At 48.7% G+C, this 12,789-nt stretch overlaps 1 protein-coding gene across 5 annotated transcripts in view; it reads right to left on the minus strand.

The window, feature by feature from the left end:
- SLC25A22 (solute carrier family 25 member 22) overlaps window positions 1-12,789 on the minus strand; it is a 51,584-nt gene that overhangs the window by 26,745 nt on the left and 12,050 nt on the right. For 3 of the 5 annotated variants that reach the window (XM_032112651.1, XM_032112653.1, XM_032112652.1), the window contains exon 2: window positions 1,585-1,691. In XM_032112651.1, the coding sequence (XP_031968542.1) occupies window positions 1,585-1,604 (20 nt within the window). In that variant the 5' untranslated portion in view covers window positions 1,605-1,691. Of the gene's footprint in view, window positions 1-1,584; window positions 1,692-3,540; window positions 4,052-6,790; window positions 6,878-12,789 lie in introns of those variants that run through there. The other 2 variants (XM_032112654.1, XM_032112655.1) reach the window with 2 other exon arrangements.

Raw genomic sequence — 12,789 nt, forward strand, 5'->3', positions numbered from 1 at the left:
GTGAGGGATTTGAGGCACAGAAAAGAACATGAGACAAAGGCTGTTGCACCTGAATCAAAAGCTTTTTCCCCCTGTGACTGAGTCATCCCACTTCCCACGTCAGTGCTCTCTGCTCTCTCAAGGGGTAAGAATCCACTGTGCCTGGTCTCTCTGTCCTATTTAGCTTCTGCACAGCTACTGCCTCTCACTACCTACGTGTGCAGGGCTTAGTGAAACGGGGACAACACAGGCTAGCATGCAAATAAAGCCATTTGCTCAGTTTAGTACAAGAAGGGACACAAAGGCATCCCAGTTCTCCTCTTCTAGTGCTCCTCCTCAGCCCTTTTAACTAGTCCCTGTAGCTCGCAAGCTCCTGCTCACACCACCGAGAGCCCCCTGGAGGGGCCAGGGCACATCTTGTAGGACACGTCTCCTCTTGTAGGACATATCTCCTCTTCCTTCAAAATACCAAGGCTGAAACAGTCACAGATGCTGGCCATTTTGCTTTGCTGAGGTTATCAGAAACACAGACCTGCCAGGCTCCATGGAGGTGAATCTCAGCATGCCCTTCATGGGTGCATTGGAAGAGTTCCAAGTGCTCTCCAAATTGGGTACTGAATGATGGGCAAATCTAGGCACACAAACGCTCCACAAGGCTGTCTTTTTATCAGCACAGCTCAGGACTGTTTACAATTGCAGAAGACAGGCATACAGGAAGATATCCTAATCATGGCAAACGCTAAGAAGGGGAAGCCCTCTTGCCTGCAGCATTCAGGCACTGCCAAGTCCCGTCCCTCTGTAATCACATTTTATTCACTCACTCACCCCACCTGTCCTGAGATGGTAACCTGGAAAAGTAGATGTTAGAAAAGCATCAAGAAAAACCCCACAGGAATCCCACAGCATGTAGGAGTCACTTAGCTGGGGCAAGTTCACAAGCAGCAAAAAGAGAAACCCATGTGGAGGACTGTGCAGATCCACCTGACACAGCTCTCAGGAAGCAAAGGGTAGAACTGTGTCTTTCCAGGAAATGCATCCAAGTTCATTTCCAGGGAACACTCAAATCCAGCCTTTACCAGAACCAATGCTCTTAAGTTCCCACTGTGCACATGAGTGTCACTAATCATTGTTGGTACTTCATGTTCCTGCTATCACTCAAGCCTTCACTGTCTTTAGAGTAAGGGCACAAGGCTGCACAAGGCTACGTGGACTTTGTCACTACAAGTGCTGCATCCTTGGCTGGTCAAGGACCTGGCTTTGCTCCCTTGATGCCAGCAGCTGAAGTCAGCAGGTCAGGGTGACCTTTGAAAGAAGAAACAAAAAGGAACAGACTCATGCAGGGTGGAAAACAGAGGGTAGAAAGAAAAAGGTGATGAGAAAAAAGAACTGAAGAAAGCAGAAATGTGACAACATGGCAGAGACAGAAAATAAGAGAAGGTTCAAAAATGCAGCTAAGAAAGGAGAAGAGAAAGAACCAGAATTGTTTAAGGCCGGAAGAGATGATCAGGTGATTTCCTCCAACCTCCTGGATCACAAACGGAAATAAGTTTGAAAGACTTCAAAAGAAAAACCTAAAGCACAATTTAAAAAAAGTTTAAAAGTTACCTGATCTGTTTATCAGCCATTTAATTCAAACTTGATCTTGTTAAGAAATGAATCTGTTCCTTCAAATCGTTCTTTTTCAGTCACTTCTTTTCCACTTCAGTTTCTTCCTGGGAAGGGATGGAAAGACACCAAGAACACAAAGTTGAGACACTTACACTCTTCTTAAAGCTCAAGTGCTACTTGGCAGGCAGGCTGTAGGGTTAGGACAGCTGAGGCACAAGTGACTTAAGGGAGCACCTGATCTCCTCAAAGAGGACACTGAGCTCCAGAGGGAACCTTATAAATGTATGGGTGTATATATAAATATACAAGGACATACAGAGGGAAGAGTTGCCAGGGTCATCAGGTTCTAGCAGCATGTGAGGAAGGGCAGCAGCCAAGCAGGGTACAAGCTCTGCCGGCATCCAGGACAGCAGTGTCTGTCACTTCCCTCAGACTTCAGAGAGCATTTCACACCATACCATGCAGATCCCCAACCCTCCGCAGGTTCACCCAGCCACCCCAAGACAGCCACATGTCATCACAAGACTTCCCTCCAACACATACATGCTGTGTTCTAAAGAAGAGTCTTCAAAAAACTGCTCTTTCAGAGTTTACTATCCTTCCCCTATTTCTGAGCTTAAATAGACAGCCTATATTCAGTCTTGTGCCAACATTATCTTTTAAGCAATGCCTCTCCCTCCCCAAGCTACTGGTGCCACTTTGCACTTTGGACCGCTCCTTTCAGCTCAGTGCCAGACTGCAGGAAACAGTTCTATCTAAGACTCCTAATTGTTGCTGTTTAATGAGAGCTGGTAGAAGTCACCACACAAAGAAATCTGGACACCAGAGAAAATTTCAGAAGTGGCCGCAACTTTCAGCTTTCTGGAGATGTCTTCATCTGTTCACCTCCAGCCTGGAAATGAGACACCCTATGCTTTAAGCAGTATTCAGCCACCTGCCTCCCTCTTCCCTTTCACCTGCCACCTGGATGCTGAGCCAGAAGCAAAGGAGGTACCTTTGCCCTTTGCCTCTGGAATGAAATTTGCTCCTTAATTGCACATTTCCTAAGCCACACAGAATCTCACATGCAACAGGGTGGCTTATGGGCTGACACCTCTGCTCTGGAGATACCTCTGGGCTTCAGTGCATTCCTGAGAACAAAAAGTCCCTGAAAGTGTGAAGAACTAGTGATGGTGCAAACAGGTATGGGAAGGAGTTCAGGTTCCCCTCCCGTTATATCAAGTGCCAAGCATAGGACAGCATGAAACCATTTGTACAATTCCTCTCTTGGACAACACAAGACTGAAACTGCCTTTTCTGCAGCCCCACATTGAACAGAGACCAGCACATGGAGCTCCCTAAGGAAAGGGACTCCTCTTCAAAACATTGCACTATGCTGCTATACCTTCTGTGACCCCTCTTCAGACAGTTTACCTGATCTCAACTGACCTGTGGCTGCAGACCTTAAAAAGCTCCAGATCAGCTAAGTCTGCACTGTCCAACTGAAAATCACTTACACCCTTCATTACATGTGCTTTCATATGCATGTCCACAAGAGTAGTTTGCTTTAGGTTAATTAATTTTCTATCAAATTAACCAGAATAAGACAAAAATATAAAAATATAGGAAGACCCGTTGCTGAAAGCCTGTAACCCTGTCATAAACAAGCTGTGAATCATGAAAACTCACTTGAAAATGTCTACACCCTCAATAAACTTGTGTTTATTGAGACAGGTCTGACAAAATACATGCACCGAGTGGTCCTAGCTCCAAGCTCTGGAGCTCCCCCCTTGTTGCCTCTGCTGCACCCTTCCCTGCAGAGGGGCATTCAGGAGGACAGGTACCCATCACAAAGGGCAACAGCAAGAAAAGACAGCGAGGCTGTGTTTTGACACAATATTCACCATAGACAGGTAGCCAAAAGAGTGAGAGACCAAGATGGAGACATAAATACATCACAGGGCTGTTTCTTACCTGCTGACACAAGTGGGCAAGGGAGTCCTTGTGCACCAAGACGGACTTGGGACAGCCGAGTTTAGTTCTCTCTTGCCTTTTTTTCTTTTGACTTTTGGCTTCAGCTCTCCACCTGCCCAGTAACTACACAGCCCTCCCCTGTCTGATCCAGCTGGAAAACTGCTCTGCTTCCCACCAGGGAACAGATGCTCCTGCTGCAGCTGCACAGCAAGACAGGGTAAAAACAACCTTCCTGGGTTTAAAACTGGGCAAAGTTACAGGTTTCCTTGGTGCTGGCTGTACAGCCAGCAAATACCAGGACTAGTATCATCTCCCCTAACAAAAGCCACTCAACTCACGGACGAGCGACAGGAAGCGAACAATGTGAACATTTTACAGCAGACACCAGCACTTGATAACTGTTTAAACAGCACCTGGCACAGCAGAGGCCTGAATGTCTGTGGCCAGGGGATTTTAATGAATTAAGGGATTTTAATGCAATGAAGTGGAAAGCTTATTTGAGCTCTGTTTGTTTAACCAGAGCTCCAACGAATGACCATTTGCAAAACAAACCCAAACTCACCCCAAGCTCTATCTGACCACTTTGCTGTAATCTACAGAACTCCCTGAGTCCCTTAAAAGAGGGTGACTGATGAAGCCTCTAGTGGCACGGCCAGGGAGTTTCTGGGGAGACCCAGACCCCAGTCGCTTCCAGGGCAGGAAAATAGCTGCTACCATTTTGCAGTCTAAGAGGGGGGAAGACAAGTCTGGGAAGAGAATTACAGGAATATTATAGGACATTTAAAAAACAAATCCACAACAACATTATACATCTAACCTAGAAAGGAAAGAGATTAAGTAAAGACCCAAGTATATCTTCTCAGGAACACAACGCTCTCAGGAGCCAAAAACTGCACATAAAAGCAGGCAAGCATCTGCAGCCAAGCAGGGTGTAGCTCCAAGGCTTCCTGTGGGAGAAGGAAGCAGGGTTTGCATCTTCCTAGGAAATCTCCCATCAGCACCTGCACTGGGCCAGCAGACAAGCCAGTAGCACCAAAAAGGTGCTGATGCCTCAGAAAGTCTTTGTATGGTTCAACTTCAGGACAATGGCACTGCTGGAACTGGGAACCTGCATGGTAAAAGGAGCTGAGGAGCTGGGATCAAACTGGTAGTAGGTGGGTAGGTGAAACAAGAGTAACCAGAAAGCCATCTGAAAGCCAAAGAAGCTGAGCAGCCCTCATGGAAGAGGATTCTAAATTGAACATCCCATAATTAAGAGAGTGAGAACAGCATGAGAGTATTTCCTTCCTAGAGTGCTGTTAACACAGCTAGGCATGGATTAATGCCCCATTACTTGCACACCAGGACATCCCTTTCACATTTATCAAAATGATCAGGCAAATTAGTTTCAGAGCCACACGCACACCGAAGCAGTGCGAATGGCCCGAAGCTCCTGCTGACACACATGAATAGCCCAGGAGCCTCCTCAATCCTGCCTTTCCTTTTTCTCACCTCCCAAAAGTCAGCTCCAGACAGTGACACACCAAAGTACCACAACGCAATCCTGGACAGCTCTGGATATATCTGGTCCTCACAGCCTAAGCCACTGGCAAAGCGGTGCTATTTTTCCCCCCCTTGTCTTGCCACACATCTCCCACACAACTCAAGACAGTGAGGCTTTCTCCAGGAAGGCCAACCTTTGTATCTGCTCTCCTCATCAGCCTGGGGCACGGGGCTGAACTCTCAACCTTCAGTTCTTGCCTTATCACCTGAAGGAAAAGTGCTTACTAGAGAATCACAGCCCAGCGCGGGGCATGGAGGGGAGCACACAGAGCTCATCATGCCTCATTAATGTGTCACACCAGCAGGCTTGGATTGGAGAAACAGGCATCCACATCTCCACAGGCCAAGACATCACAGGAGAAGAAACAGGTTAAACCCACCCACACCTCTCTGACCTTGCTCATTGCATTTAGTGCCACCACACTGCCCTACAGATGTCGGTGGCCACCTCTACCCTCAGATGCCACTGCTCTACCCCCCAGTCTGAGTTGAGTACAGCATCCCTCTTTCTCCTGCTCTTCCCTTGCCAGGCTGCCAGAGCCACAGCTGGCATCCTCCAAGCCAGCTGTGGGCTCCCAGTCCACCAGCTCCCCCAGGCCAGCTCTTCACTTCTGCCCTCTGCCAGCACTCCCATTTCCAGATCCCCTCCCCAGCAGCTCCAGTGCAGCTGAGCACATCCTCTCGGGCTCACATTGCTGCACATGCTGATTTATCTGAGCACACACAGGCTGCCAGTTTGACAGAAAACCTTTAGCAAATGTCAGCTGGTGCTGTGGCCAAAGAAAGCAAATCCGTCTTTTCCCTACGCCCAAACACGTTCCCATCCCTGGTTTCATGCCAGCACAAATATTTGTGCTGAGCAATCAGGCAGGAATGAGATGGAACTGGGGGCCAGCACATGCTGGAGCTATTATCACTGAAAGCCAACTTCCAAACTACAACCTTGACTTAAGAATAAACAGCAGAAGGGGAAGTCAGGACTCCCACATATTTCCATTTGTCTTGAGAGCAGACAGACTCAAAGCCCCAGTCAGAGAAGCTGATGTCAAGAAGCAGGGTTCAGAGGGTGAGGAGAGGAAGCAAAGCTGTGCCAGCATCCACTGTGTCAAGAGGACACAGCCATGCAACCATTCACAGTCAGGGATGGCAGGGGGAAGCAATCAGCAGTGAGTACCTGCTGGGAGAGGAGAAACCCTCCGGGATCAGCACAACACTTTCCTTCACAGCACAAATGCACCTGAAGGTGTGGATAATGCCAAAGTTTGTTAATGACTGGAGCAAAGCTGTCATCACAATAAGGTTTAAGGAGTGCAAAATGAAACTGCAGTTATTTCCTGAGAGAAGCTGCTTTCTAGATGCATGACAGGCACAAGTGTACAAGGGAGTTGGCACCAGCTAATGCCACCTGGGGAGAAGCTGTCAACTTGGCTCTCACCTGCTCAGGACATTTTGGCACAGAGGGGTTGGAGAAAATCAGTGGCAGTTTAACCTTGCTTGCCTTTAGGCCCTTGAAAGCAGGGACTGCCATGAATTTCCTTGCAGGACCTGGCAAGGCATTAGTCCTTGAGAAAACAAAGCAACTCTCAAACATGCTGGTGAATGCTCCCCACCGTCAGAGACTGTCACCTCTCCAGCTGCACAGGGGACAGCACAACCCCTTCACACCATTCTGCCACCAGAAGCCCCGGGGCTGCACACGCAAACTCACCTGCCTCGTGGTCACCAGCCAGCTGTAGCCGTACCACACCGGGCTTCGACAGCGCCAAGCCCAAGGCAGTCTTCCCCCTTGCCTCAGGTGATAAAAGGCCAAAGTCCCAGCGGGGAGGTGCCATGCCAGCCGCCTGCACCATTGGCTACCCACACTCTCGGGACAGGCTCAGTGGCACAGCGCCCACTCAGCTGGCAAGGCACAGGGATACTGAGCCTCAGCACACAGGGCACTCCTCCCTAACAGCCCCTGCAAGGACCCTCAGCTCCCGCAATCCCTTCCCATCCTCCACGACTGACCTCTGTCGCATGCAGCTTCCCTCAGGCTGGTCGGGATGGGTGTCCCCCCTCCGCCCCCTCCTATCACCGTGAGAACAGTCAGGCTGGCACCCTTGCAAAACTGCAGGCAAACTTTGCCCCCATATGCAGCCTCCACTCTCCCTGCACACTGGGGAGCCTTAACTTCACGCAGAGAGACCTTATGATGAGAGAATGCCTCGAAGAACAGGCAAGTTCCCTGCCTGAGGGCATGTTGTAGAGATGTTTGGCTTTGCAACTGCAGGTGGCGGCAGTATAAATTTACCAGGATGCCTACAGAGGGGAAAAAGAGGAACAAAACCCCCGATCAGCAATAAAAGACTCCTGAGCTCGCATTCCAGCTCCATCACTGACTTGCCCTTCACCTTCAGAAGGATTTCAAAGCACAGTTGGCAGCCTGAGGAACACCCTGTGCCTACGACAACATTCCAGCTTAAGAAAAAAACAAGCCTTGAACAAAAACAGTCCAACATCTTAGCAGACTCTCCACATCAAAACCAGTGCAGTCATCCACAATGTTGCAACAGGAGTTACAACAGGGCCATGTTGGAAGCGCCACAGGGGAGAATCCCGCAAGCCCCTGGGACTGCAGCAATATCCTATATTCTGATACTGCATGCACACTGTTGCAACTACCCTCTCCACCTGAATTTACTTGAGACTACAGGAGATCCACACAGCAACAGTCGAGATTTGCCTGCTGCCCTCAGTCACCAGGGTCACCTCCTTGCAAAGCAAAGGAGTTCCCAAAGACACCAGGCAGACCCTTCACTGCTCCTGGAAACTACCCCTCTGACTGCTTGGTCTCAGCCACACCAGGTAAAGGCAGCATAGCTGCCGACTCCAAAGCAAGGATCAAAGTGAGTGGAGCAGCAGGTATCACTGGAAAGCAAGGGGACAAAGCAGCAGGGAAGCAGGTGGGGAACTTCCTGCCTCCAGGCAGTAGGAGAAGGAGTAGGAGGAACACACTCAGTTTTCCCACACCCTCCCCTTTGGGCTCTCCATCCCACTGGAAGCATAGGCTGGCCCCCCTCACTCCCAGTACAGCATCATGCAACTTTTCCTGCTTTGCTGAAAAATCTTCTGCGGTAAGTAAAGACAAGAAGACAACAAGCACCTGCTGTTACCTCTGTGAGAGCTAAGGGTTGGAACAAGGCCTCCAAAAGGCACTGTGAGCAGCAGGAGAAGTGCCTTCCTGACCTGGAGAACTTCTCCAGGCCAAAAAACCAGCAATTTACTTAGATTAGAGCAGAAGTCATTTGCCCTATTGCTTAACAAAAGGAGTCCCATGGCGGCCTCTTCTTGCATCAGCATGACCTCTGACACTGAGATGCCAAACCATCTGCCAAGACAGAAAGACTTGGGGAACAGGCCTATGCTGGTCTGGAATAAACACCAGATATACCCTTTGACTTGGCATGTCTTGGGAAACTGCCCTGGATCAAGAGATGGAAAGCTAGTGCTCACCTTGAAGGTGGGCATGGGTATCAGTACTGCAGCATGCCAAAAGGCCCCAGTGCCTACCTGGAATCTGTCATTTTAGGGGCTGCTCTGACCTTCAGTCAAGGAAAGTCCCTGTCCTGGAGGTTTTGCAACTGAGCTGCAAGATGGGATGAGTAAGGACAGCGCTTAGGAGAAGTGACTCACCCAGGGCTCACAGGGGAAGTCTTGATATCAAAGACGTTGGAGATGCCAAGCTGAAGGAACCGGAGGGAAGGTTTCAGCAGGACAAATGAGCTTGGAGTCATCTTACTGAGAACACATAGAGTTCTGTTCCACTGGAGGACAACACATTAAAACACTCTCTTAAGGCAGTATCTTCCCTCAGAGCAGAGAGACAACAGGTCTAACAGTGCTCACAGCACCCCTGGCAAGACTGAGGGGAGCAAAGGAAACCCATGGGAGCTGTTGGCACTCTTCCCATCTCAACCTGCCTCCTCTCAAAGTTCTCAAAATGGCAATTGGGTCAAGTCTCAAAAGACCTGGCTCCTCTGCTCTGCACAAATGCCACATCAGGCATGCTGCCCTGCTGCCCTGTCACTCCTCTGAACACTTACAACACAAGTAACAAGCCTCTAAATTTAGGACAACTACTCATGCTCAAAGCAAACTGTCTTGGAGTAGGTGCCAGAGGGCCAAAAACCCTTTCCATGCATCTCATCATAAAATCTTCAGTGATGTGGTCATATGAGGCCTGGGTATGGCCATAGCAAAAATTCAGGCCCAGCATCTGCTTGAAAATAGTGGTGGATTGCAATCTTCAGTCTGTAGAAACCTGAAAGTGTCTCCACCAATTCAAAAGGATCTGTAAGAAGTAGCTACAGAACAGGTAATCCATATGCAAACACAATGAACTATACACACATATATATATATATATGTAGCAACTTCTACATAAAATGGTTATTTAAATTATGATAATAATGGGCTAGGTCATTTTGCAGCTTCAGAGCCAACAGCAGAAGCACAAGCTAACTGACAGACATGCACATGATCATGGTGTACAAGCAAGTGCACCTTGGACATTACTGGACAAACTAAGTGGGTGCTTGTTGCCAGTAATACCCCTTTCCAAGTGCCACCTGAGAAATCATGTAGTCACATGCTGAACTGATGTGATTCTAAATATTTTTAAATCAACCTTCCTCTGGATCTGTTCTCTACATCAGTTTTTAAGAAATTACAGCTTCAGAGACATGCAGCATTAGCTGGAGAGAGAAGACAGCTTTGCTGAGCTTTTGGGAGTCTGGCAGATGGGAGACAGAGCAAGGAGAAGAAGAACTTTTATACAGCATTTCTCTTCAATAATCTGTGGTGGTCAACAAAAAGGCAGAGTCAGCTGACAGACAGACCAACTCTTTGATCTGGAAGGACATACCACGGAGAAACTAAATGGTGCAAATCCCTCTCTTGGGTGCTCTGCCAAGAGGCCAATAGGGTAGAAAAGAGTTCCCCCCTCCCAGTTTAAAATAATCACCATGTACAATGCAGTAATTAAGAACAACCAGCCAAGAAGCCCAAGGGAAAGTTAAGGGTCAGATTCTAACTCCCTCAGTAGGAATGAGGTAGAGCACTGAGTTGAGGTCCTGGGGCCTGAAAGGGACCATTCATTCCCCACCAGCAATGAAACCAGGGCTCTTGGCTCTCAACTTTCTTCACTGAAAGGAAGGGATGCCAGTGACCCTGCTGGGAGGAATAAGCATCTTTTCAGGCCAAATTGCAGCAGTACCTCACCAGAGCAACACTCTACCAACCACAGAGCTGTTCCTGTTGGATGCCTTAAAGTGTGTAGTCCTGGGGTGGTGCCGGTTCACTGGGACCAAACCGGAGGCCGCAGAGGGGAACGATGGACAGCTCAGGTCACTGCTCTGCCCACTGTGGACTCCCGGCATCCCCGCCCTGGGACTAGCATGGAGACTGGCTTGGTGAGCTGCTCTGCCAGCTCCATCAGCACCCTTGCCACTGACTACTTCCTCCTAGATTGCTGGGATCTTTTCTGCTCTCTTGGACTGCAGGGGATCTTTTCTGCTCTCTCACCAGCTCAGGGGGCCAGCTGCCCTGAGGATATTCAGTTTTACTGCTAAAGACTGAGACAAAGAAGGCATTAAGCACCTCAGTCTTTTCCTCAGCCTTTGTTGCTGTTCCCTCTGCATCCAAAAAAAGATGGGGATTCTCTTTGGCCTTCTTTCTGTTGTTAATGTATTTACAGAAACACTTTTTATTACCTTTCATAGCACTGATCAGATTGAGCTCTAGCTGAGCTTTTGCTTTTCTAATTTTCTCTCTACATGACCTAACAACATCCTTGTACTTTTCCTTAGTCACCTACCCCTTCTTCCAAAAGTCATAAATTCTTTTTTTCCCCCTGGATTCCTGCAAAAGCTCCCTGTTCTACTAGGCCAGTCTTCTTTCCCACTGGCTCATCTTTTGGCACATAGGGACATCCTGGATCTTTAAGATTTCCTTGTTAAAGTATGTTCAGACTTTCTGAACCCCTTCATTGACCTCCTTCCTTACTTCATCAAGAATTGAAAACTCTGTAATTTCATGGTCACTGTGCCCCAGACTGCCTCCAACCACCACATCTCCCACCAGCCCTTCTCTGTTTGTAAACAGCAGGTCTGGGGGGCAGCACACCGGTAGGCTCTCTGACCAGCTGTGTCAGAAGTTATCTTCCACACAGCCCAGGAATCTCCTAGACTGCCTTCTCTCTGCTGTGTCAAGCTTCCAGCAGACATCCAGCAAGTCTTCCACAAGAAAAAGGGCTAGCAATCATGAAGCAGTCGCTCACAGAATAATTCATCTGTCTCTTCATCCTGGTTGGGTGGTCTGAACAGACTCCCACCAGGATGTCTGTCTTGTTAGCCTTCCCCGTGATTCTCACCCACAGGCACTCAACCTTATCATCACTACCGTTGAGCTCTTGAAGTGGAAACACTCCCTAATAGACAGAGTCCCTGCCGCTCCTTCCTTGACTGTCCCTTCTGAAGAGTCATCCCACCGTGTTTCCACGATGGTGCCTACGTCACAGCTTTCCTGCTGCCACGCTCCCTCCCAGCTTCTTGTGCGCGTCCTCACTGGCAGAGCGTGGGAAACTGAAAAGTCCTTGACTTAGAGTGAGCAGTACTTAGCAGCAACTAAAATATCAGCATGTTATCAACATTGTTCTCATAATAAATTCAAAACACGGCACTCTACCAGCTTCCAGGGAGAAGATTAACTCTATCCCAGACAAAGCCACAACACTGACTAAAAAAAGCTGTCCTGGAAAATGCCTCCTGTCTTGGTGTGTACCAAGCATTCCACAGCTCTGAGCCAGCGTGAGCCAAGCAGTGTCCCTTCCTGCTCCTGAAACAAAGAAAAAAAGAGGGGGGAGGGAAATCACCATCTCTGGCCAGCATCTGAGGTACCCCAGCAGGTATTTATCTTCCCTCAGACTTTCCTTGGTTTTTTCTCTCCCCTGCAATGCACCTGTTAGGAACTGCACATGGGCACCCCTGCAGATCCTCACCCATTGCATCTCCTCACCCCACTAACCACTCACAGAGCCTTCATTTACACATTCAGCTCTCCTGAGAACGGGCTCTAAGAAAGTAGAAACAAATTCATCTGCTTCAACATGCTGCAGCAAGACTTGTGTGCATCCCCTGTCACTCCATGGAGATCTCAGACTTGTTTTCCTTCTGTGCCTCCCAGGAGGTCGGGGTTCTGAGCAGAAATGCAAGCAAGAAGAACGCACCATCTCTGCTGGAGCCTGGGGACTTGCTCCCCTGCCAGATGCAGCAAGAGGGCACATTATTACAAGTACAAACACACTTTGGTCCAGCTTCATGGGGTTTCATTGTTTCTTTGACTGTAACAACTTCATCTTCTCAGTGATGCTCCTGCACAGGCTCATGATGGCCAAGAACAGTCCAGGCCTTGCAAGCCCAAGCTCACTTGGCGGAAACAGCAAACGGGTAAAATAAAAAGAGGGAGTAGGAGCAGGCAGGACATCTGCATCTCATCCCAACTCTTACTTGTAGAAAACCTGACCAAAACAGTGCAAGCACATCAACAGCTTTCCAGTACCATTCTTCCTGCTCCTACTCCCAGCTTATGCTCACCACAAAGAGCACAACCTGTGATTATTGAAGAAGGGGGAAGAAGACAAGAAATGTAGGAAGTCTCCTGTGCATGTAT

The sequence above is a fragment of the Corvus moneduloides genome, chromosome 6 (genome assembly GCF_009650955.1).
Source record: "Corvus moneduloides isolate bCorMon1 chromosome 6, bCorMon1.pri, whole genome shotgun sequence".
NCBI lineage: Eukaryota > Metazoa > Chordata > Aves > Passeriformes > Corvidae > Corvus > Corvus moneduloides.